This window comes from Girardinichthys multiradiatus, chromosome 1, assembly GCF_021462225.1.
Source record: "Girardinichthys multiradiatus isolate DD_20200921_A chromosome 1, DD_fGirMul_XY1, whole genome shotgun sequence".
NCBI lineage: Eukaryota > Metazoa > Chordata > Actinopteri > Cyprinodontiformes > Goodeidae > Girardinichthys > Girardinichthys multiradiatus.
Window position 1 is genome coordinate 12,125,924 of NC_061794.1, and position 24,606 is coordinate 12,150,529.

At 40.2% G+C, this 24,606-nt stretch overlaps 3 protein-coding genes across 6 annotated transcripts; all 3 read right to left on the bottom strand.

The window, feature by feature from the left end:
* Window positions 1-9: 9 nt before the first annotated feature.
* Window positions 10-10,176, bottom strand: htr6 (5-hydroxytryptamine (serotonin) receptor 6). Its single transcript, XM_047377078.1, has 3 exons — window positions 8,620-10,176; window positions 3,615-3,749; window positions 10-419 (listed from the first exon to the last, which is right to left on the bottom strand). Exons 1-3 carry the CDS (start codon window positions 9,532-9,534, stop codon window positions 63-65), a joined length of 1,407 nt encoding a protein of 468 aa, XP_047233034.1. The 5' UTR covers window positions 9,535-10,176; the 3' UTR covers window positions 10-62.
* Window positions 10,177-12,318: 2,142 nt separating this feature from the next.
* micos10 (mitochondrial contact site and cristae organizing system subunit 10) lies at window positions 12,319-15,284 on the bottom strand. 2 transcript variants are annotated; one of them, XM_047373242.1, is made up of 4 exons: window positions 15,138-15,284; window positions 13,274-13,321; window positions 12,894-13,000; window positions 12,319-12,524 (listed from the first exon to the last, which is right to left on the bottom strand). In XM_047373242.1, the coding sequence occupies exons 1-4, from the start codon at window positions 15,199-15,201 to the stop codon at window positions 12,516-12,518; spliced, it is 228 nt and encodes a 75-aa protein (XP_047229198.1). In that variant the 5' UTR covers window positions 15,202-15,284; the 3' UTR covers window positions 12,319-12,515. The 2 variants fall into 2 exon arrangements, with proteins under 2 accessions (XP_047229198.1, XP_047229190.1); XM_047373234.1 differs by having other exon boundaries at window positions 12,319-12,527.
* A 3,694-nt stretch (window positions 15,285-18,978) lies between these two features.
* On the bottom strand, window positions 18,979-23,433 carry sike1 (suppressor of IKBKE 1). Of its 3 annotated transcripts, none has more exons than XR_007040316.1 (6): window positions 23,003-23,428; window positions 21,879-21,984; window positions 21,663-21,805; window positions 21,425-21,538; window positions 19,275-19,934; window positions 18,979-19,173 (listed from the first exon to the last, which is right to left on the bottom strand). XR_007040316.1 is itself a non-coding variant. In XM_047379251.1 (6 exons), exons 2-6 carry the CDS (start codon window positions 23,159-23,161, stop codon window positions 19,800-19,802), a joined length of 657 nt encoding a protein of 218 aa, XP_047235207.1. In that variant the 5' UTR covers window positions 23,162-23,171; window positions 23,306-23,433; the 3' UTR covers window positions 18,979-19,799. The 3 variants fall into 3 exon arrangements, 2 of the variants coding, with proteins under 2 accessions (XP_047235207.1, XP_047235117.1); XM_047379251.1 differs by having other exon boundaries at window positions 18,979-19,934; window positions 23,003-23,171; window positions 23,306-23,433; XM_047379161.1 differs by having other exon boundaries at window positions 18,979-19,934; window positions 23,003-23,185; window positions 23,306-23,429.
* Window positions 23,434-24,606: the final 1,173 nt, after the last annotated feature.

Genomic DNA, 24,606 nt, shown 5'->3' on the forward strand with positions numbered 1-24,606 from the left:
CAATGAACCATTCTTCCTCTGTAATCCACTAGTCATTAACAGGTTGTGCTTCTTATAGTCATTCAGTCTAGACTGTCAACCTGATTGGGAAGAAGCAGAGGCAGCTCAATCCCAGCGTGTTCAGCATCCAGCAAGTTCACAGCATCCGTGGCAGTGGCAGGTGGGTGGGTGGGGTCAGAGGCCAGAGGCGAGGTAGGGTTGCTGGCAATGTTTGGCTCCCCTGAGTTGCGCAGAGAGATGGAGAGAGCTGGTGAGGGTCTCCTAGGTGACCGTGAGGAACAGCAGGGCAGAAGCTTTGCCAGAGCTCGCTTGAAGTCCCTCATGAACAGGGGATAGATGATGGGGTTTATCGTGCTGTTACAGTAACCCAGCCAGGTGATGGCATCAAAAAGAGCAAGTGGGACACACTCACACACTGCCTAGATGAAGACAAAGGACTTGTTGGCATCAAGGAATACCAATCTAACTACAGGTTTGAAGTTTAATTAATGTTCTTTACAAAATATGTTGGACACATTAAAAATAAATACAAACAATGGTTGATACAAAAATGAAAAGTAAAACAAACCCTAATGGGTGGCTTAATGGTGAACAAAAAGTCCGTCATTTGGTGGAACATACAGCGTAGTTCTATAGTTTAATATTTTTAAGATACAAGCTGTTTTAGTTTTGTTAGCAACAGCAAACATAACAAGTACAGTAAATGCCTTTCTGGAAAACAAAGTTTCGAAAACACTGCCTGTACCAAGACAGTAATTCCAAATCACAAACCTAACTGTACAGAGTGCAGATATTCATAGTTTTCACAGCTTTTGTTGATATTTGTAAAAGCTGAATATCATGAAAATGAGCATTTGCAACACAGTATTATCTTTTATCCCCCCACATTTGCTAAAACCTTTTACTAACTAAACAACTGATCCTTATTTTTCATATCTTTTATGTTTCAGGGATACATTTATGCTGCACATATTTGTATATCATCTTTGGATATGTTGTCATAAATACAAATTAATATAAACAGGATTAAAAGAGTTTAAACAACTCTCTAAACCCTATTCATGCTCCAGAGAACTCAAGGCTATTAGCATGGTTAGCTCTCTGCTACAGCCACACTGGCTATTCTTTAGTTTTAAATTGTTTATTTTTCACTTATGGCAACTTAGATAATTTAATTATTTTGATTTGTTTTTAACAACTACACATTGTGTAAATTTGGAATGAGAGCATCACATTTAAATGAAAATACCACAAAGAAAGAGAACACTTATTTAATTTGGTACCTGCAAAATGCTTAGAAAGGTTTTGACTGTACACTTATCACATTACATCATGTGCATTATTTACAGAGCACATTTAAAAGAAAAACCAAACTACTGTGAAAAAACCTGGTAAATAGGTAAAAATACCATGTTAGCGATCAAACGAATATAAAGCCAGCCACAGTATCAGAGTCAACCAGGGCAGAGAACATATTTAAAATGATGCGTTTTTAAAGTTGATTATGGTCCTGGGAAACACTCACTTGAAATAGGAGACTGTTAAAAAAGATCTGTTAAATACTGACGAGTCATTTTAGCAAAACTCGCCAATTTAACAATAAAAAAATGTAACATTATAAAGTGAAATCTTAAATAGACTGGAACCCAATGGGAGGAAGGTCAAACCAGTGTAACCTGGTCTTTGCAGTTAGCTTTGGTCAAATAAAAAGGTGAGCCGCTAAATTGTGAAAGACCTGGTTAGGTTAAAGGAGACCATTTTAACAAAAAACTGTCAACTCGTTTGAGTTCCATGCATAAAATCTTTAGCAAACATTATCTGTTGGATCACAGAAGTAAGCTAAAGGGGAAGTGGCACTGTTTCAACCAACCAAAACTGTTGAATTTCCAATTATCTTTTGTTTTATTTTTATTTAAATTGAGAAAATTGTTATTCATGCATGACATCTCTTTAAGAAAATTAAAGTAATTGATCTAAAACAGTTGTCAGCTGAAATGGCCAAATAAATGTATAAATTGTAAGCTTAGCAATGGAGCAATACTGCTGATCCCAGTGGTCTGAATGGTAACAAATATTATGAAAACAAAATTGGGTATAAGATAGCGCCCTGAGGCACTCCTCATCAAATAGGGGATTATGACAACAATAGATGAGTACAGGGTGGCGCATGGTGGTAGTCCTCGACACAGCTATTCACGATTTGATTCCCGACCTTGGGACCTTTACTGTTTGTCTTCCCCCCTTCTCTCTGCCCATTTCTGGTCTGATTATAAAGGCAACTAGTGGAACAAAAATCTTAAAAAAATAGATGAACAGAGAACTCCTGTTTGACAAAAAAGACTAAAACCATTATAGTGTTGTGCACCTGAAAGATTTCTCCAACAAAGTATTGTTGATAAAGTGGCCTCTAAAGCATAATGAAGCATAATGTCCCAGCCATTTGGACCTTGTTTATTGTGTACAGATTTCCATGCGTTTCTTTGAGTATCTTGACAGTATTATGTGCCTGCTGTATGAATGAATCTCCTTTATAAGAATTACATTTTCTCATCTTTTCTTTGGTCAAACTTAAATGTTTTCTGAATTTCTATTAATCTTATCTGGCTTGTGGCCAATAAATGTAAGCTGTGAGAGGTTCCACAATATGTTTTGTTACAATACATAAGTTTTCCAACCGAAGTCGGCCCTATTCAAGTTTGTGAATCAGATTTGTCAAAAAACTGTTTCTCACTCAAATAGGCTCACTGGTTATTAGCTATCAGCTACACATCATTTGACATCTGATTGCTTGGAACATTCATTTCGACTGACTAGGTTCAGACAGAAACAGCAAAGAAGGAGACAGCTGTTAAAGGAGAGCTTCCAATACTATCAAGATGAGACAAGGAGGCGGTGGGAATGAGACAGAAGGGGGGGAGGGGCGTTTCACACACCACATTGAGTGTGAAAAGAAAGAAGAGCACAGACACAGACAAGTATCTGTGCTCTATATTATACAGAGGGAAAGGCAAGAGGGTACAGATGGTAAATCAAAATGACTGGATCATCGAAAGCTTGGAAAACAGAACAAGTGTCATTACTAATTTAGTTTAAGCTTCGTATTGACATTTATTTAGTCCTAAAGAACACTACATGGCGCTTCCTTGTTGAGTGTATATGCAGTTCAATCTAATCAAAGTGAAGTGTTTCAATAATATGAAATTTGTAAATAGTACCTTAGTGGGTTGCTTGATAGGCTTTGAAATGAGTCAGACATACAGAGCAGAAATGCCAATCTATTTCCTTGTTGGCTTGGCAAGGCTGTGACGCCAAGGCTGGCCAACACAAAAATAGATCAGTATCCAAGTGTTTTTCTTTCACTCTTTCCATCTAGTGCATTTATCTTTCATTCTTTTCATGCTTGCAACACAAAATTAATTGGTGACAAAAATCCCTGAATCATATAAAGAACAAGAGTCATTCCAAAGGACAAGATTTTGAAGTGCAGAAAGAAGTGTTGCAAATGTTTGTAGTGAAGACTTAAAGCACTGCGTGTGCGTGGGAGAGGATTAACGCTTTAAAGGGTTCACTGGCTGCAGTACCGTGTTAGCCTACTGTCAGGTGCTCGTACTGACCTGAGCCATGTTGGTGATGAAAAAGGGTAACCAAGCACTGAAGAAAAGTCCCAGAAGGACACCCAGTGTGAGACTGGCCTTCAGTGCCCTCCGACCCTGCTTGTGAGCAAGACGTCGCTCACTGGTCACAGACAGCTGTGGACAGTCGAGATTAATAGAAAAATGTAGTTAAAGAGGTAAAAATACAATCTAGATCTACTATAACTGCTGTCTTATTCTATTCTTTACAAACCTATGGCTTCATTATGTTAATGTGACACATTTTCCCTTTGGTTTTAAAAATTTGAAAATGGTTGAAGCTGGCTTGTTGTTAGACTTTAAATAACTAAAGCAAATAATGTATTATTTATTTATTTTGTAAAATATAATTGTCTTTCCCTAATAAGAGTTAGTTTAGAAGGGTAGCATGCTAAAGACGAATGTGTTAGTAAGCTAATGAAAATTAGCTAGCTCTTATTACCAACATCAGTGCTACAATACATAACTAAGACTGACATATATTTTTTAATTGGATTTATCGGGTGTTTTAAGTCATGATCTTTTAAGAAGACTGATTCTAGTCATCCTTATCACATTCATAGAAGTATGGAGAGATTTGTATAAAATAAAATGAACACTTGAACTAAAGATCCGAATGAAAATCCATAACAACTAACATTTTGTGAAATCATTAAACTTATTATTCACACAAAAATCCATTCAGTCAGTCAGTCATTTTCTACCGCCCATTCCATAGTGGGTCGCGGGGAAGCTGGTGCCTATCTCCAGCAGTCTACGGGCGAGAGGCAGGGTACACCCTGGACAGGTCACCAGTCCATCACAGGGCAACACACAAACAACCATGCACACACTCATTCATACACCTAAGGGCAATTTAGAGAAAGCTGTTAACCTAACAGGCATGTCTTTGGACTGTGGGAGGAAGCCGGAGTACCTGGTGAGAACATGCAAGCTCCATGCACAAAGACCCCCGGCCAGGAATTGAACCCAGGACCTTCTTGCTGCAAGGCAACAGTGCTTAAGACCCATTCAGTTATATGTAATTAAATAAACAAAACATACAAGTGATGAAAAACTGATTGACAATCTAACATTTATCAAGTGTTTATCGATCACTCAGGTCTGAATAAAATGGTTTCCCTGACTAGATGTGAGCTCTAAAACAGTTAATCTGAAACAGAAAAGAAAAGGGAGATGACAAATTTTCATAAGGAGTGTTGATCTGTCAGCTTTCAGCACCTGGACCACCACCATTAAAACTGAAAAGTGTGCCTTTCTGGGTCAGATGTGGATGTTTTCTTTCTCAAAACCAAATTGCTTTTCTGCGATTGTGGTTAGAGGTAAAGTCAGTTTCTCTGCTGAAACAATGCTCTGCCACAGGTCTCTCTGAGACAGACAGGCAGCACTGGTCTCTTCTGGCACTGGCCTTCTGGATGTCTTGAGGTTCTCCACTTTGGATGCAAAAGGATAGAGAACTTAAAGAAAGTTACTTAGTGGTGCTAAAAAGCACACATCCCTGGTGTTTGGAGGACAAACTGGAAACCTACATAGTTTTATACAAAACCAGACAGACGTTGCATAACGTATGATTCTTAAAAAAAAATTATGAAAACAAATATGGTTATCCAATCCTTTCTGGCAAGGCTTCTTGATAGATTCTGAAGCTCGGTCTGAGTCTCCGTACTTTGCAGCTAATAGGCTGGGGGAGGAGACATCACTATGGACTGATCAACCAATTAGAAGCTGCAAAAGATGCTTGACATTAAACAGCCCAAGTGAAACAAGCAGAGTAGTAACGCTGTATGAATAAACCGGATTAACAGTTGTGAATGTGACTGAGTGATCAGTATTTTTTGAAAAGCACTGTGTACTTTTAGTCTGTTCACCATTTAAATTTAAATTTAATAATTTGAGTGATAAAAGTCAGGTTCATATTCAACAACAATCAACATTTAAATTATACAGTATTTTGGATTATTTTAAAGCTTCTTGAATTTCTAAAGTAGAAGAAAAACATTTGTGTAAGAGAAACCCACTGGCTATATTTTAACAGGAATTCAGACACAACTTACATAGAGGCAGAGTTGTACACTGCAGCTCTGTCTTTATGTAAACCTAAGTGTGTTAGCGTGTCTACTCAGTTTTCATTGTCGGGAGTTTCTTTCTGCAGCTTATTTCCTAAAATTCAGATCTCCTCTAACATTTAAAGAAAATACACTTTTGTTTATGGTGACATACATGATATCTGGAGTCATAAAAGATTGTGAGGTTTTAGTTGGATTAAATGTTGGTCCTTCATACAGTAGCATATCTGCTCCGACACATTACTGACATGATGAAACAGTGAGTAGGGATTTTTAAGCTGCTTAAATTGGGTTCATTTAAAATCTAACATCCGTCCGTCCATCCGTCCGTCCGTCCATCCATCCATCCATCCATCCATCCATCCATCCATCCATCCATCCATCCATTCATTCATTGATTGTCTTCCACTTATTCGGGGTCGGGTCGCGGGGGCAGCAGCCTAAGCAGAGAGACCCAGACTTCCCTCTCCCCAGCCACTTGGGCCAGCTCGTCCAGGGGAATCCCACAGCGTTCCCAGGCCAGTTGAGAAACATAGTCCCTCCAGCGTGTCGTGGGTCTATTTTTCGCTCTATTTTTCCCTAATTGGTGAAAAAGACCCTGAGATACTTGAACTCCTCCACTTGAGGCAGGACCTCCCCCCTAACCCAGAGGAGGCATTGTACCCTTTTCCGGCTCAAGACCATGGCCTCGGACTTGGAGGGACTGATTCTCATCCTGGCTGCTTCACACTCGGCTGTGAACTGCTCCAGTGAGAGCTGTAGATTATGAGCAGATTAAGCCAATAGGACCGCATCATCCAAAGAAAGCAGAGACGCGATCCAAAGGCCACCAAAATGGATCCCCTCAACACATTGGCTGTGCCTAGAAATTCTATCCATAAAAGTTATGAACAGAATCGGTGACAAAGGGCAACCTTGGCAGAGTCCAACCCTCACCAGAAACGACTCCGACTTACTGCCAGCAATGCAGACCAAGCTCTGACACCGGTCATACAGTGACCTAACAGCCCGTATCAAAGAGCCTGGTACCTCATACTCCCGGAGTACCCCCCACAAGATTCCCCAAGGGACACGGTCGAACGCCTTCTCCAAGTCCACAAAGTACATGTAGACTGGTTGGGCAAACTTCCATGCACCCTCCAGGACCCTGCTGAGGGTGTAGAGCTGGGCCAATGTTCCATGGCAGGATGAAAACGACACTGCTCTTCCTGAATCTGAGGTTTGACTATCCGACGGACCCTCCTCTCCAGAACCCCCAAATAGACCTTAACATGGAAGGCTTAAGAATGTGACTCCCCTATAGTTGGAACACACTCTACGGCCCCCCTTTTTGAATAGGGGAACCATCCCACAGTCTGCCAATCCAGTGGACCTGCCCCCGATGTCCACGTGATGCTGCAAAGTCGCATTAGCCAACACAACCCTACAACATCCAGAGCCTTAAGGAACTCCAGGCAAATCTCATCCATCCCCGGGTCCTTACCACCGAGGAGCTTTTTAATCACCTTGGTGATTTCAGCACCAGAGATTGGAGAGCCCGACCCAAGATTCCAAGGCTCCGCTCCCTCAGTGGAAGACATGCCGGTGGGATTGAGGAGGTCTTCAAAGTAGTCTGCCCACCGACCCACAACGTCCCAAGTTGAGGTCAACAGCACACCCTCCCCACTGTAAACCATGTTGGTGGTATACCTCTTCCCCCTCGAGACGGAAGTCATTCTTCATGGCCTCTCCAAACTCCTCCCAGGCCTGAGTTTTTGCTTCAGCAACCACCCAAGCTTCATGCCGCTTGGACTGCCAGTACCCATCAGCTGGTTCCGGAGTCCCACAGGCCAAAAAGATCCGAAAGGACTCCTTCTTCAGCCTGCCTGCATCCCTCACCGCTGGTGTCCACCAGCAGGTTCGAGGATTGCCGCCGCGACAGGCACCAACAACCTTGCAACCACAGCTCTGGTAAGCCGCCTTGGCAATGGAAGCGCGGAACATGGCCCACTCGGACTCAATGTCCTCCATCTCCCCCCGGAACGTTTTTGAAGCTCTCCCGGAGGTGGGAGTTGAAGCTCCACCTCATTGGAGACTCCGCCAGGCGTTCCCAGTTCACTACCAAGTAGTGGTCAGTGGACCTCTGCCCTCTTCACCCGAGTGTCCAAGATATGCAGACGCAGATCAGATGACACGACAACAAAGTCGATCATCAACTGTGGCCTAGGGTCTAGGCATAAAGCCCCTGACAACATAGCTCCTAGGATCTTTGGGACACTCAAACCCCTCCACCACGTTAAGGTGGCAGTGGAGGGAGGGGAAAATCTAACATTAAAATGTATTTTTGAAAGGTACTTAAAGTAAAGCATGAATTATTATTTAACTGTTTATATTGAGAATTGAAATGATTGGGACAGAGGATTCTACATTGTACTCTTTTTCTTTCCAGCAACATGATGAGGTAATACAGAAAATAATTTCTTTACTACCTCTAACCAATCACTGGACAAACCACTGTTACACATATACTGGATCTATCTATGACACTTTAATAACGACCTTAAAAAGCAACACAATAGTAATAGTTTCTTTAAAATAGTCTCTGTTAATAAAACCATAAACATTTTCCCTCTACCTATTATAAAAGCAAGAGAATGATTCAATGAGTTATTTTTAAATGTTCAAGGTTGCAGTGCAACCAAGCAACTTCTTGGTATTGCTTATGATGATTTATTTGCCTTATAAATGCCAAGGACTTCAGTTAGGGAGCTTTTGCACTAACACAATCAACTCCTACTCCTACCAGAGTAGGTCAGGGTACCTATTAAGCAGTTCTACTCAATTTCAACAAGCAGGAAAGAAAATATCCAGTGTATCCTATATAAAAACTTCACTCAGCTGTTTACACCTTCACTTGTTAAACTGATTTAATTTTTCCTTACCAGTACATTTTGAGACATGGGGGGTCCTTGATGACTGCATTTATGTCCATCCTGCTGAGCCGACCTGGCTACAACTCTGGGCGAAGGAGGTCGGGAAGGTTCTCCAAGGGATGGATGAGGGTGTGGAGGGTGGCTCAGTGCTGCAACTCTCATTGCTTGCCTCCGTGCAGCCAGAAGGATCCGGCAATATGTGAAGCAAATGGCGCTGGAGGGCAAAAAGAAGGTAAGCACTGATGCCACCAGGGCAAAGGGCAGTGTCACCTGCAGGCGGCACTGAAAGGACACATTTCCCGATGGTGACAGCTGAAAGTAGGACTCTGGGTACAGTTTTTCATAGAAGGAACTGATGTTACCAAGGTTGACTTGAGGAATTGGCAAGTATTCATTCCAATGGCCTAAACTGTGCCAGTTCATCTCAATAGGCAGGAAGGAGGCCAGTGCTGCCAGACCCCAAGCAGCTCCAACCAGAAGTAGAGCCCGCAGGGGGGTCATCCTCTGCTTGTAGCGCAGCGGTGAAATAATGAAGATATAACGGTCCAGACTGATCACGCAGAGGTTGAGGATGGACGCGCTACAGCACATGACATCAAAGCAAAGCCAAACTGGGCAAAAAGCCGGCCTTAACACCCAGGAGCCACACAGCACGTTGAGCATGGCCGGGGGCATGACCACCAACGCCACCATCAGGTCGGAGAAGAACAAAGACACCAGGAAGCAATTGGATGTGCAGCGCAAAGAGCGATGGGCAAACACCAATGCAATAAGCAGGATGTTGCCACAGACTGTCATGATGATGATGGCTGTCAGCATGAAGGCCAACAACCATGGGCCGCTGCCTGTGATGTTCCAGTCAGTGGCAGTAGGAGAGCTACTGCTGAAGCTGCCCACAGAGCCAGACAGGTGAGAGTCAGTCATGGTGGTGGCTGGCAGTGATCAGTGAATCAGCTTCTAAGGGTTACTCTCCAGGCAATGCTCGGTGTCCCCAACTGGATCTCCTCCCTGTCAAAAACTCACACCTTAGAACAGTGTTATAGAGGTCTTCTTATCAAAATCCACACAACTCTTCCTCCCCATGGATTAATATTTCCATATCGCCAGGATTCCCTCTTGGTGGAGTGGGCGCACTCACCAGTGTCCCCAATAGACTAATTCAAATGCCCCAATCTGTTTGCCTCATCTCTTCATTCAGGCCAGCATGTCCTTGCTGCATCCACAGCTGAAAGCCAGAATGAGCTCTTCAGTGGCTGACAGAGGGTTTTTAAGCTGCATGCCACAATGATGACAGGGGCTGAAGGAGGGCACAAAGAGAGATAAGCCTTTACTTCGCACATAAAAAAGCAGTGCCAGTGACATGACCCACTGAGAATGGAGAGAGATTCTCAAAAACATACCTCATAGAAAGAGACTCGGACAGCTTTTGCAAGTCTTTAGCTGAGCAGAAGCTCTTGCTCTCCCAATCACAAGTCCTTTTATTCTGGGAAACAGAGAAGAGGAGCAAAAAACTACATAAAAAAGCTGTGCAACAGTCGTTACCAAGCAAGGCTGTGTTAGAAGTGCTCTACAGGTATCGTGGTCCTTGTAATGCCCAGCATCCCGTGCTGCTGTTAATCCCCGAGTTGGCCACTTCAGTGTGTTTCCCAGCCGGAGCGCACGGCTACTGAGAGAGAGCGTGTCAAACATGGAGCTGTTAATGCATAACCATGCACAATCAGGGCCCAGATATGCTAATTCTGCATCATCGGAACTGTGTGGGTGGTCTTTCTCCTTGTTTGGTTGTGGTGTTTTTATCTATTTTGATATAACTATGCACATTTTTGCTAAAATCTGATGTTCTCTTAAAGTTGCTGCAACGTGTGTTCCTTGCCTTCTGGATTTATTTTCTTTATGGAGACAATTTAAAGATAACTGAACAGAATCAGATGTTCCTTTTTGTTGTTGTTTTAAAGATAATTTTTCAGATACCAAATTTTTATTAGGGTGCTTTTAGCTACAAGTGCTTAAAAAGTCATTTGCCTTTCAGCTTGAATACTTAGTTTTAGGTATTTTTGACACAGTGGTATAACGTTTGACTGTTGTCCTTTAATCTAAATAATTCCATTGCTGGTTATAAGTTTAGGGCCCTCGTGCTGTAAGAAGAATCTCTGCTCTATTTTCAACTGATTTGTTGCCTCAAACAAGTTTTCTAAAATGTTTTCTAAAATATATTTTAGAGCTGGACCTCCTCCCAATGAGACGAGCCTGCAACACTTCCTGGCGGGAGGCGTCCAGGAGACATTTAAAACAGATGCCCGAGCCACCTCAACTGACTCCTCTCAATGTGGAGAAGCACCGGCTCTACTCCAAGTTCCTCCTGGAGGGCCGAGCTCCTCACCCTATCTCTAAGGGAGTGCCTGGCCACCCTGTGGAGGAAACTTATATCAGCCGCTTGTATCCGGGATCTTGTTCTTTCGATCAGTTACACTCCGTTTACTAATTATATATCTCAGGGCACTTGGTTGCAATGGATTTTATTAAGAATCATCAGAGTAAACAAGCTGAGTCCAAATACCTGTCACACTTTTCAGATTTTAATTGTAAAACACTTGCATATCAACAGTTAAATAATTCCCTGATAGCATTAGTGTTTTAAGTATGTTTGATTGTTAAATTTTAGATAAAATATTGCACAATTGTACAATTCATGTATTTGATCAATTACATTTTAATGTTCATTATTTAACATATGGAGGATGGTACTTAATGTGTAGTTTTGTTTATACATTTTAATAATTAAATCCACTTAGTTTTTATGACGTTGCATGAGTTTTACGACTCAAGCTTTTTTTCCTGGTATCCGTGCAGTCTTGACACCTCAAAGCAAGGATTTGGTTCCAGATCTTCCAACCTTTCTCCATATGGATCTTTGCTTCAGATGCTCCTCCCACAACCCGTGATACGCCTGTTATTTGGTGGACATTTTTTTTTTAAACCTTCTGTGACTTCTGCTACCCAAGGCGACAATGCAAAAGTCAAATTTGTGATGACTTTCTAGTTTTTTCCTCATCAGTGTTGTGTTTTTAAAACAAAAATCCCAAACCTTTCAAATGTTCAGTGAGGATATGTTTTAATAAACACCATAGAAACATGAGAAATTTGTAATTTGATTAATCAGACAATTGTTCTAATTTGAATTTTTTTTTCCTAGTCATTCTTAAAACAATCAGTTAATGTAGGAAGAATGATTTATTTTCTCTTACTTCCTGACAAAATTGCAATAATGCTTACAAGTAATTATCATTGCTCATCGTTCCGGTAGTTGACAAACAAAACATAATGCTAACTCCTTCATTTTAATGCCAATTTTAAACCGACTAATCAACACTATCACTACAGTCTTGTCATCTGCCCCCTCAGATCAGCTGCTGCAGAGCCTCTGACCCCCATATCAAGCCCACCACCTTATGGGGTAGCGGTTACAATGGTGCATCCACCTTCTTCCACTATGCCAACTGTGATAATTGACTAAAAACTTCTGAAAAATGGACTCAGGGTATAAAAGCAGAACCCAACCAGCCAAAGGTTTGGACTCATTCACACCTTCATTTTGCATATTCTATTTTAATAACCTGCTTTAGATGATCACTTATCACTGAATGTATATCAACACCACACATGGGGTTCCCATGCTGGGTACAAGCTACATATAAATAACACCACAGCTTGTTTTTCCACAACTGATGATTATTTTATTAAATACACACAGATTGCTCTGATCAGGCAGATCAAGTCATACAATCATTACTGGGATGGTTAATACACAAATCAAACTGTAGCATAGTTCAAACTGGGATACCTCAACAGCATGAACAAAATCATTGCATAAATAAGATTTAAAAAAACAACTTGACGGGTTGTAGTTACTGCTCCTGCTGGAGAAAAACAGAAAAAAAAAAACCAAATGATTCATTTGTATAAAACATTCACAGAAATTGTATTTTAGACAATGTTTCAACCGTCTTTTTTGTTATTGGTGATGCAAAACTGGTTTAAACTGAATCCAAGAATAAAAACAAATACATAAATCCAAGATGTGATGAATTAAAGACCCCAATTAGGTCATGATATAAATCATAAAAAAAAGTAATACAGAGTTTAAGTTTAAGAACAAGTTTTGCTTTTTTGTTTGCCAACTTCAATCAAAGAAGCAAGAAACCAACAATAAGACTGGCAACAAAAGCTGAACATCTATGCACATTGTGCATCCTATTAAGAGGCCCAATGAGACCCAAACAAACCTTTTTTTTTCTGTGCAGCAGATATTGTGACCTCAGGTCATTCTGACAGTTGGAATACGCCATGCCGAGCCCAGCTCCAGAGAATAACATAATAGGCCACGTACGTCCTACAAAGAAGAAAGATAATCAGCGTTGACTTTATTTGTAACTACAAGCACATCTCACACATTTCAGTTAAATTATAAGTTTAGCTTGAAATCATTGATGACGGAGGGAAAAACGCTTCCTTACTGCCCTAAAGACTAGTGTGTAAGTGTGCAGGTTAAAGTCGCTGCAGAAGACTGCGATCCTAGCTCTGGTGTCAGATGTCCTCAAAGGTATCTGAGCTAAATGAAGGTTTTAAGATGAGGTACAGCTACAAATCCACAGAAACTGCTTACTTTTGAAGAACAGGACAGAAAACACAATTCCTAACCCCAGACCGGTACCTGAAAAAACACAGAGTGACAGAGCAAACATCAGATTTAAGGAGTAAACAACATACATTTCTAATATTTATTCTACATGTGAGTTGTCTAGCCTGTGTTGTTTTCTGTGTGAGTAACACATATTAGTTACGCATTTGAGAGAAAACAGCATGTTAGTTGCTGAACACTTGCTAGACAGAATCCGTCAGGTCTTTGTTATATTTTTCCTTAAACACCTGACTTTCAGATTCTGTCATCAAAAGATTTGTGCACTGTACTGTGTGCATACACACACCAAAGGTTGACTGACCCAAAGATGGATCAGAACCAGAACTAATGAAAATAGGGAGCAATAAAAAAAAAAAGTCTTCTGAAAATACGGTTAAATTAGGTTATGCTTGAGATTTTAACATGTATCTTTATTATTAATTGAACTACGAAGAAAACTATTCTGATATGCAGCGGTTTAAACTAGGTATGCGCCAGTATGAAAATTGGGGCCGATATTGATTTCCAGTATATGGCCCATAACCAATATTATATATACGTTTCCCTACTATTTTGACACTGTGAAAAAACGACAAGATGGCTGACATTGCTTCTCTGCTTCAGTCCCCCACTGCATCACTATTACAACCCCAAACAAATACCACATGGTCAACCCCCTCCTCTCTCCTTCCTGAAACACATACCTAAAGGGTAAGAAGTCAGGAAATAAATATCAGCTGTTAATATTGGTCCAGTTTTACTCATTGGACCGACATCGATATGTTAAAAAATGACTAACATCGGCCAATACCGATCTTAAAGGAGATATATCGTGCATCCCCCGCTTAAAAACAAAAGGTAGGAAATGGAAGAAGTAACTAAATCGAAATACAGGTCCTTCTCAAAATATTAGCATATTGTGATAAAGTTCATTATTTTCCATAATGTCATGATGAAAATTTAACATTCATATATTTTAGATTCATTGCACACTAACTGAAATATTTCAGGTCTTTTATTGTCTTAATACGGATGATTGTGGCATACAGCTCATGAAAACCCAAAATTCCTATCTCACAAAATTAGCATATTTCATCCGACCAATAAAAGAAAAGTGTTTTTAATACAAAAAACGTCAACCTTCAAATAATCATGTACAGTTATGCACTCAATACTTGGTCGGGAAACGGGAGAATTTGTGAAAGTAGCTTTTTTTATTATTATTATCTTTTTGTAACATTCATAAAATAAATCTTTTTAAAACAATATAATTTGTTTTTTGAAGAGGATCTTGAGAACCCACAGCTGCCTATTTACGAAGCCCAGTGGATTCTCGACACTAACCTTTTAAAGCGCTGCTTTAAAATATGACTAACCTATGAATAACCTATGGCTTGTATAAGCTGATATATCTTGCCATCTGCTGCAATTAATAAGCAATACAAATCTAACTTCAGAGAAGTTTAAAAGACACCATCATGGCGATTAAAGGAATGACTTTCCGAGCCAGGTGGGCAATACTTTCTTGTGAACCCGTTTCAAGAGCCGGCTGTGATGTTACTTTTATTAATAATAAATTTAACTGCTACTACTCTGGTTTCCTGTCAGCAAATATAGTCTTAGGCGTAAGCATCAAATTCCCAAACAAGGCGCAACAATGAACCAAAGCTTATTTCCATTAACATCTGACTGTTCATTTAGTTGTCCTTTACAAGCCCTCTGCGGCTAGCTGGTTAGCCTCTCGCCCAGTCAATGACAGCTGGGAGCTACAAGAAAAGCTAATGCCTAATGCTTCCTTATTCCTTTACATTACGGTAACGTTACTAGCTGAAGGCGGCGGCATATTTACCCAGTTTAGTGACACCGTCCGCCAGGCAGCGGTCCCACTTTTTTCCGAGCTCCTTCTCAGACATTCTGACTTAGCTCGGTCGCTCCGGGCTATAATGCAGCTCTGGGTGCTACCTTCGAGGGCTGTCGGATTTCTGCCAGACTACTACTGTAAAGACATTAATACAAAAACACGACAAAAATAAAATTAAAATAAAAAGACAGAGTATCTTTGTCTAATAAAATCGTTATTTATTTGACCACACAAAGATATATCTCATCAAAAATGTTTTTGTTTTAAAGTTTACATAGATGACAGTTCATCTCCGCGTCTTCAAGTGAAGGCAGCATGAAGCTGTTTTTGAAATAGCGCTGCCATCTTGTGGTAGACACTACAAAATTGACCTGAAGTGCCATCTTAAAGTACTGTATATACAGTACAGACCAAAAGTTTGGACACTCCTCATTCAAAGAGTTGTCTTTATTTTCATGACTATGAATATTGTAGCTTCACACTGAAGGCATCAAAACTATGAATTAACACATGTGGAATTATATACTGAACAAAAAAGTGTGAAACAACTGAAAATATGTCTTATATTCTAGGTTCTTCAAAGTAGCCACCTTTTGCTTTGATTACTGCTCCACACACTCTTGGCATTCTGTTGATGAGCTTCAAGAGGTAGTCACCTGAAATGGTTTTCACTTCACAGGTGTGCCCTGTCAGGTTTAATAAGTGAGATTTCAAGCCTTATAAATGGGGTTGAGACCATCAGTTGTGTTGTGCAGGAGGTGGATACAGTACACAGCTGATAGTCCTACTGAATAGCCTGTTAGAATTTGTATTATGGCAAGAAAAAAGCAGTTAAGTAAAGAAATACGAGTGGCCATCATTACTTTACGAAATGAAAGTCAGTCAGTCCAAACAATTGGGAAAACTTTGAAAGTGTCCCCAAGTGCAGTCGCAAAAAACATCAAGCCCTACAAAGAAACTGGCTCACATGAGGATCGCCCCAGGAAAGGAAGACCAAGAGTCACCTCTGCTGCGGACGATAAGTTAATCCGAGTCACCAGCCTCAGAAATCGCAGGTTAACAGCAGCTCAGATTAGAGAACAGGTCAATGCCACACAGAGTTCTAGCAGCAGACACATCTCTAGAACAACTGTTAAGAGGAGACTGTGTGAATCAGGCCTTCATGGTAAAATAGCTGCTAGGAAACCACTGCTGAGGACAGGCAACAAGCAGAAGAGACTTGTTTGGGCTAAAGAACACAAGGAATGGACATTAGACCAGTGGAAATCTGTGCTTTGGTCTGATGAGTCCAAGTTTGAGATCTTTAGTTCCAACCACCGTGTCTTTGTGCGGCGCAGAAGAGGTGAACGGATGGACTCTACATGCCTGGTTCCCACCGTGAAGCATGGAGGAGGAGGTGTGATGGTGTGGGGTTGCTTTGCTGGTGACACTGTTGGGGATTTTTTCAAAATTGAAGGCATACTGAACCAGCATGGCTACCACAGGATCTTGCAGCGGCATGCTATTCCATCCGGTTTGCGTTTAGTTGGACCATCATTTATTTTTCAACAGGACAATGACCCCAAACACACCTCCAGGCTGTGTAAGGGCTATTTGACCAAGAAGGAGAGTGATGGGGTGCTGCGCCAGATGACCTGGCCTCCACAGTCACCGGACCTAAACCCAATCGAGATGGTTTGGGGTGAGCTGGACCTCAGAGTGAAGGCAAAAAGGCCAACAAGTGCTAAGCATCTCTGGGAACTCCTTCAAGACTGTTGGAAAACCATTTCAGGTGACTACCTCTTGAAGCTCATCAACAGAATGCCAAGTGTGTGCAGAGCAGTAATCAAAGCAAAAGGTGGCTACTTTGAAGAACCTAGAATATAAGACATATTTTCAGTTGTTTCACACTTTTTTGTTCAGTATATAATTCCACATGTTAATTCATAGTTTTGGTGCCTTCAGTGTGAAGCTACAATATTAATAGTCATGAAAATAAAGAAAACTCTTTGAATGAGAAGGTGTGTCTAAACGTTTGGTCTGTACTGTATATCCCATAAACATTTTATCCCATTTCTTCACATTACAACCACAAATTTCGATGTATTTATTGTCATTTTATATGACAGACCAACACAACACAAACTAGTGAACAAATGTGATATGGAAAGAAAATGATACCTAGATTTATTTATTGATTTGTTTTTTACAAAAATCAGGAAAAAAATTGGTTATTTGAATAACATGAACACAAACACAAACAAGGTTTTCAGTGTCTGAAACAGCAAAACTGCCCCACAACATGATGCTCCCTCTGCTGTGTTTAACAGTGGGAACTGTGTTCTTAGGTTTGAAGTCCTCTCCCTTTGACGATGAAGAGCTCTCACAACTATCTATCTTTACACATAAAATCCATAAAAGGCCGACTGAGTAACAATCACTTTGGCAGAGACGCATGAATCCTTGTTGACATCTCCAGTTATTTTTCTCTTCAAAGTTTTTGAAATCTTGCGCTTGTGGCCACGCTCAGATTTGATTGCAACAGAATCTATCTCCTGATGATTTGCAATAATGCATCATGTTCTACACACCATGAAACATTTGGAAATGCCAGTGTAGCCATCACCCTCACAATAAGCGTCTACTATCCTCTTTCTGAAGAAAGAGGATAGTATGAATTTGGGTGTCAGAGTAGTCTGTGTTCAAGTTTCACTGGGCCTGCAAACCAGATTTCCTTATGTAAGGTTCAATGCTGACTGATTACTCAGGAGTGGTATCAAAGTTAATTCAATGCTCAGATGTGGTTCTAAAGCTAATTGAATGGTCAGATTTTACTTAGTTAATAGAGGTCAATAAAGTAGAGGAGGGCTAATAGATTTGGCGTTGTCATTTTTACAATTAGTTACAATTCAGCACAACAATTAAATATACTGACCAACCTTTGTGGAGATTTTATCTTTGTTCTTTTGGAACAAGTATGAATTGTTTTTATTACAGTCATTTCCATGTAAATATTAAGAGTTTTGTGTGATTTTATCAGGGGGACTAATAATTCTGACATCAACAGAATATAACCCTTCCCAGGGCCAACCCATGTCTCGGCAGCCTATATTATTCCAGCTGGGGAAAAAAAGCAGTCTGCCCATATGTACTGCAGTCTTTGCAGTACATCTCAAGCACCATCAGATTGGATGCGAGGTGCCATTTTCAGATCTCTCCACAGATGTTCAATCAGATTTAAGTCTGGACTCTGGCTCGGCGACTCCAGGACATTCACAGAGTGGTTCTGAAGCCACTCCTTTGAGATCTTGGCTGTGTGCTTTGGGTCGTTGTCCTACTGAAAAATAAAACGTCACCTCAATCTGAGGTCAAGAGCACAAGGACCAGGTTTTCATCTAGGATGTCTCTTTACATAGCTGCATTCATCTTTCCCTCCATCCTGACTAGTGTCAATTCCTTCTGCTGAAAAACATCCCCACAGCATGATGCTGCCACCATGTTCACTGTAGGGATGGTATTGGTCTGGTGATAAGCAGTGCCTGGTTCCCTCCTTTTAAGAAATTTGTAACAATCTCAAAAAAACTTCTTTCACATTGTCCTGGTGGGGTATGGTATGAAGAATCTTGAGATTTATTTGATACCATTTGGAATAAGGTTGTAACATAACTAAACATGGAACGCTGTAAATTCTTTCCAGATGCACTGTATTTCCTTCCACTTCTCAACTGTACATACTTTTTGTGGATTTATAGTGTGAAGTCCTTCTAAAATGCATTACGGTTTGTTGTAGTAATGTGAAAAAAGTAAAAAAGGTAATGTATTTCTTGAATAATAAAAGAAATGATCAAACTAATTGTATAGATTCAGTTTTATTTGACACACTCTGTACACTGTCATGAAGTTGTAACATGTTTAAAACTGGTTTCCTGAGATGACAATTTTCAGTTTCCAACAAACATTTCAATTACACAAAAAAGTTGGCATGTTTTACATTTTTTTACTTTGTACAAAGACATGAGCTGGTTCCTTCACTCTGCTTCCAAATCTGAAAAAACAAAACAAAAACAATAATAGTCCTTAAATATGAAAATCCCTCTGTATGACTAGCAAACATTAAATGTATAAATTCATAATGACATCACTCACAACCATACAGCAGGTAAATCTTTGTCAGACAGCCAAAAGTTATTTTCTTGGCAGCGAGCACGGAGTCTCACACTGCGTGGAGTACCGGCTGGTTTTCGCAATAGCAGGTGTTGCTGGAGGCGTTTAACTAATTTTGAGTAGATGAGAATGTGAACGTAGCAAAAGTAAACTCAAGAGGTAGAAACTGTATCTAAAGAGTAACTGTGTCCTTTGACCCAAAAAAAAAAAACCCAAAACAAATGCCCCTTTGCCTCTTCTAATGTGTATCTTAGTGATAAACTAAACACATTAACCACGTCACGGGTTAAGCTGAATTCAATCCAACATGACAGCAGTGATTATACAATTACTGCACAAAAGGATACTTAAAAAAGCTTTCATAACCCACATGTGTCCGTGCTCACGGGTAAATGTTTAGGAAAGCTAAAATGCTGTGTTCAAGTGACCTTGACCAGAAAATTCACAACCCTGTTGCCTGTTTTCTGTTCTTTAGCTCAACCAACGTTCAGGCTGAAGCTGCTCTGATCACTCATCAGACGCTGCTTGTGGGGAATGTTTCCACTCTGCTACTGGAGAGGATAGCTGATTGGTGTCGTCTCTCACTATCTTCACTGAACTCTTGCTGATGGCCATGAGGTCCTGAAGTTCCTTGTTCTCGATCTGAATGAGGCAGAAACACCAAATGTCCGATCAATGATGTTATTCATCACCAGGAACAGTGCATATGAGAAGGATGGAGCTTTTGTTCTGGGTTTAGTAGCGGTATACGACTACAGGATTATATTCTAGTATCTTCTGAGTCATAATAAATCAATATTAAAAAGAATTACAATAAAAAACCTTAAGATGATAATCAGATTTAATTCATAGACCTGATATTTCTCAGGACAAAGTGACACTTTCCTAAATGGAGCCTTTAGAGAATGGGATATGGTGGATGGGAAGGTTTCCCATGTTCAGAGGCTGACTTATGGACCCTGGACCTTCCTCCATATTTTCAGCCGGTTGTAAGGAAACCAAACAAGCCTTCTTAGTAGATATGTTGAACTTAATGACAGGCAATCAAACAGTTTAAGCATCCAGAGATCAGGTCGTCAAGGTCTCCACCTTGGGAGGTGGTGGGCCCACTGGGGGGATGGCCTCGCGTCTCTCATTCAGCTGGACCTGGCCGGGTCCCGCAAAGAGTGGGCATCTCTACTTAGTCTGCTGCCCCGGCGACCCGGACCGGATGAAGTGGAAAACAACAATGAAATCAAACAGTCATATGAGGAAATATATTCAAATTCTCTTTTCAAACTTTGAAGCCCCTCTTCAGTCTGTCTTCACACTCACTGACACACATTAAGGACAAACTTTTAAAAATGATTGCAGCAGCACAGATGAGAAGACTAGATGCACTGATATCAATTAACATTCTGGATTTCCCAATGTTGTGGACAAGGTCAAAGTAGGAGAGAGTCATTCGGTATCAGTATCACTGGTACTCTGAGACAGTGATTAGGGAGTTTAAAGCTACTTCAATTGGGTCAATTGAAATTAGAAAATTTGATTTTTGGCAGTGACTTGAGGTGATGCAGGCGTTATTATTCCTGTGTGGGTTTTACTGTTGTACCATACCATGTAATCACTGGACCCAAAAACCTCTGTGATGCAGACCTCTGTTTGAAGCATAAGAGGACACCACAACACATGTTCAGGCTTGTTGCTGTTCTTTGCACAGAGCACACGCAGAGAATGACCTAATACAGCGCTTCATCAACACCTTTTTGTTACCAATGCAGAGACCTACCAAAGAAACAGCCCTGGTTGGAAGGAAAGTAGTACTTTATTCATGAACTCTGAACCAGCTCTGGATTTTTGGAATGGAAAGGGGCTAATCATTTCTGACTGGTTTAATATTCCCAATATTTTATTCATAAAATCTACCAGGTTAAACTCCTTCAACATCAGTAGGTTCTGTTAACTTTTATTCATTTTACCGCTGTAATCGAGATTCTTGTTTGCAAACATCAACATTCCAAGCCGGTCAGTAAATGAAACAAATACTTTACTTCACTGTCCTATTCTGGAGCTTCCCCTCCAGCTACAGGGAGATGCGGTCTAAGCTGACTGAAGCATAACTGTTGCCTGGCACTCCTAATGTTGCTCACCTCTAGCTGAGCGAGCCTCTCTCGAACAGAACAGTAGTGCTGATCGTCCACCTGCACGGCTCTTCTCATCACGTGGCCCATCTCACATATCCGCTCCACCTGGCTTTGCACTTCCTGGAGAAAAATTAGACAAACTTTGATTTTAACAACAACAACAAAAAAGAGACCTTTTTAATCCCAGCCATGTGAAAATGACTCATATATGAACAGACTGAACATGCAGAGAAAGCTGGCCTACTTTAGCATGGTCCTGATGAAGGCTGAGCATCGGTTTGGTGTCCAGCTCCTTTTTTGCCATCATCAGCTGGAGCATCTGCTTACGATACCGACCCATGATTAGTTCTAGGGCGTACTGGTGTTCTTCAAGAGACAGCCATAATTCTGGAGAGACCGTAAAGAGCATTAGCATAACATAAAACATCAACTAAAACAAATCATCAGAAGAGAGTGGTACCTTTATTTTCCTGCTGCAACTCCTTAATTTGAGTGTTTTCTTGAGTCAGAAGGACATGAGGCTTGTATTTTGTCAGCTCTTGAATCTCTGAACTGTCCTCTGTGTGCTGGGATAAACACCGACAAGCAAAAGAAAAGAACATTGAACAGTTTCGATATTAAACTGGTTATTGGGAAGTTGTACCATTTCCAATGGATAGTCTTGAATAAGCACTCTGGTGGAATAAACGTTCCTCTGTTACATTTTGTAAGGCAAAAGTAATTTATATCAACTAATACTATTCTGATGCACTGGTTAAAACCTAAATAAGTATTATTATGAATAGCAAGACTCCTTTCAAAACATAGAGAACTAAGATCATTTTAAAATAATAACCGATGTGAAAGTCACAATGAATTTTATCTTTCAAATCAATTTAATTTCTTCATAAAAGAAATTGGCTGCATGTTATCATGATAACTCAATGTCACTGGATGTGTTGACCCCTACAATGTTTGTCATAGACCAGGTTAAAGGTGGAAGATCAGCTTTGCTTCTATTTATTCTCATACTTTGTTTAGTCTGAACATTTTTTGCCAAGGCACTGAGTGGTTATGTGCATTTAGCTTTTGACATAATTACTGCCATCTTCAACCGTGATTTCCCTGCTATGTAATCATCTATTAAAATTGTGAAGGAGTCTCTGACAATATTCAGAGCCCTGTTCCAGCCGCTGCTCTGAAACGGGTCTTTGACAAAGACTAGAGACTCTCTGATGACCTTCGCAGCTCATGTCAACATGTAATGAATTATTTTTCAAGGGTTAATGCAGTGTTAGTTTTCTACCACACTTAGCATTTTCCGTGTAAGCCAGAAGGATCCTTTTGTGTAAATATGACCAGAGAACCGGACTTGTTTGCTGTTTTCTCCTAAATGGCTTGTGGCAAACTCTAAGATGAACTAAGGGGGTTTTTTTTGTACTGGATTTCATGTAGGGGGGAGAAGAGCATCTTATTTGGAGGGGGGCGGGGGGATATAAAAGCCATTATATTGTGTTGTTCTACCCATTTTTTTTTTCACTAAAAATCTGTATCTTCAGTATGTATAAGTGATTTATTATTATTTATTAGGATGGACGACCATACCTTGTCTGGAAGAGCATTCCCCACCTCCTTCATGCCCTGCACCCTCCGTCCTAGGGCCCCGGTTTGGTCTATCAGTCCCTCGGCGGCCGTGTCGTGCTCCTTCAGTCTCTCCAGAAGGGTCCGAGCGTCGCACAACACTTTCTCTAAAGTGCAGGCCATTGACTGAAAACTGACAAGTTGGATCTGTGACGTAGGAGAGCGGCTACAAACCGTCAGCCCAAAACACCTTTCAGAGGTGGCTTGCGAAGCCAAAGAGGCTCGAAAGTCTTTATATGAATGTTTTCATACCAGTGCAGCACTTACTGTATTACTCTGTCGATGAACAGAAGATAAACTGGATACAGAGACAGAAAAATAACTATTTTTTTTGTCAACTTCGTCGATCAAGACAAAATGGAACGTCACTTCCGCATCCTGGCTCTTCCTCTTTTTCTTCTTCTTCTTGTATTATTTTTGGCAGTTGGCAAATAACTTTATGATGTGCATTACCGCCACCGCCTGGTATGGAGTGTGGTTCTTCATGGTTTTAAATCTTATTTACTATTACAACAATCAAATTCTATTTATTAATTTTTTTTAAATCTAATTATAATTTGAATATGTTTGCTACCTAAACTTCTTTGCAATGTATCTCTCAAAATAAAATTTTCTTTAATACCTACAAATTCTCTCCATAAAATTGTTCTTTCTTGTTCATATTTCTGACACTTCAATATTACATGTTCTATTGTTTCCTCCTCTCCACAATAATCACATTTTCCTGTATTATGTTTCTTTATCTTGAACAATGTAGAATTAAGTCCTGTATGTCCAAATCTTAATCTTGTAATTAACCTTTCCTCTTTTCTGCTCCTTCTTCCAGTTCTTACTTCTCCTACTATCTTGTTGATTCTGTAAAACCATCTTCCTTTCCTCTCTTCATCCCACCTTTTTTGCCACTCTTTCCTGATTCTCTGTTTAATTATATTTCTTGCCTTTGACTTTCTAATATTAATTATAAAGCTAATGTTGTTTTGTGTTGCCTTCTTTGCCATCCTGTCCGCCTTCTCATTCCCTCCAACTCCTACATGTGCTGGTACCCATAAAAACACTAATATTAATCCCATCCTTTGTATTCTAAATAAAGTATGTTTTATTTCCAACAAAATGTCTGGTCTACCCTCTGAATGATTATGTTTTAAACTTAATAATGCTGAACTTGAATGTGAACAAATGATTGTTTTTAATGGTTTTATATCCTCCACCCACTGCACTGCTAGCAATATGGCTAATAATTCTCCTGAATATATCGATAATCCATCTGTAATTCTTTTTCCTACTTTTATTTTAAATTCTGGTATTACAAATGCTACTCCTATTTTTTCATCTGTTTTTGATGCGTCTGTGTAAATCTGGACATAATGATAGTAATTGTTTATATATTCCTGTATTATACTTGAATCTAATCTACATTTCGTATCCTTTTTCTTTTCCATCAATGCCATATCTCTTCCTCTTCTTCTTTCTTCTTCTTCTTTTTTGTTTTTTTCTTGATCGTTGATGACGGTTGGTAAACAGCAATTTGGTGCATTGTCGCCACCAACCGGTAAGGGGTGTGAACCAGG

Bases quoted from the DNA above. Each gene is read 5' to 3' on its own strand.
- htr6 (XM_047377078.1), bottom strand. From the start codon at position 9,534: ATGACTGACTCTCACCTGTCTGGCTCTGTGGGCAGCTTCAGCAGTAGC. The intron at 3,750-8,619 runs GTAAGGAAAAAT...GACTGTCCACAG, and splicing joins CCATGTCTCAAAATGTACTG to CTGTCTGTGACCAGTGAGCG. The intron at 420-3,614 runs GTCAGTACGAGC...GTCTTCATCTAG, and splicing joins TCATCACCAACATGGCTCAG to GCAGTGTGTGAGTGTGTCCC.
- micos10 (XM_047373234.1), bottom strand. From the start codon at position 15,201: ATGTCTGAGAAGGAGCTCGGAAAAAAGTGGGACCGCTGCCTGGCGGAC. The intron at 13,322-15,137 runs GTAAATATGCCG...GTGTTTTTTCAG, and splicing joins GGACGGTGTCACTAAACTGG to GTACCGGTCTGGGGTTAGGA. The intron at 13,001-13,273 runs GTAAGCAGTTTC...TCTTCTTTGTAG, and splicing joins TTCTGTCCTGTTCTTCAAAA to GACGTACGTGGCCTATTATG.
- sike1 (XM_047379251.1), bottom strand. From the start codon at position 23,161: ATGGCCTGCACTTTAGAGAAAGTGTTGTGCGACGCTCGGACCCTTCTG. The intron at 21,985-23,002 runs GTATGGTCGTCC...TGTTTATCCCAG, and splicing joins GGAATGCTCTTCCAGACAAG to CACACAGAGGACAGTTCAGA. The intron at 19,935-21,424 runs GTGAGCAACATT...TGCCTCATTCAG, and splicing joins AGAGGCTCGCTCAGCTAGAG to ATCGAGAACAAGGAACTTCA.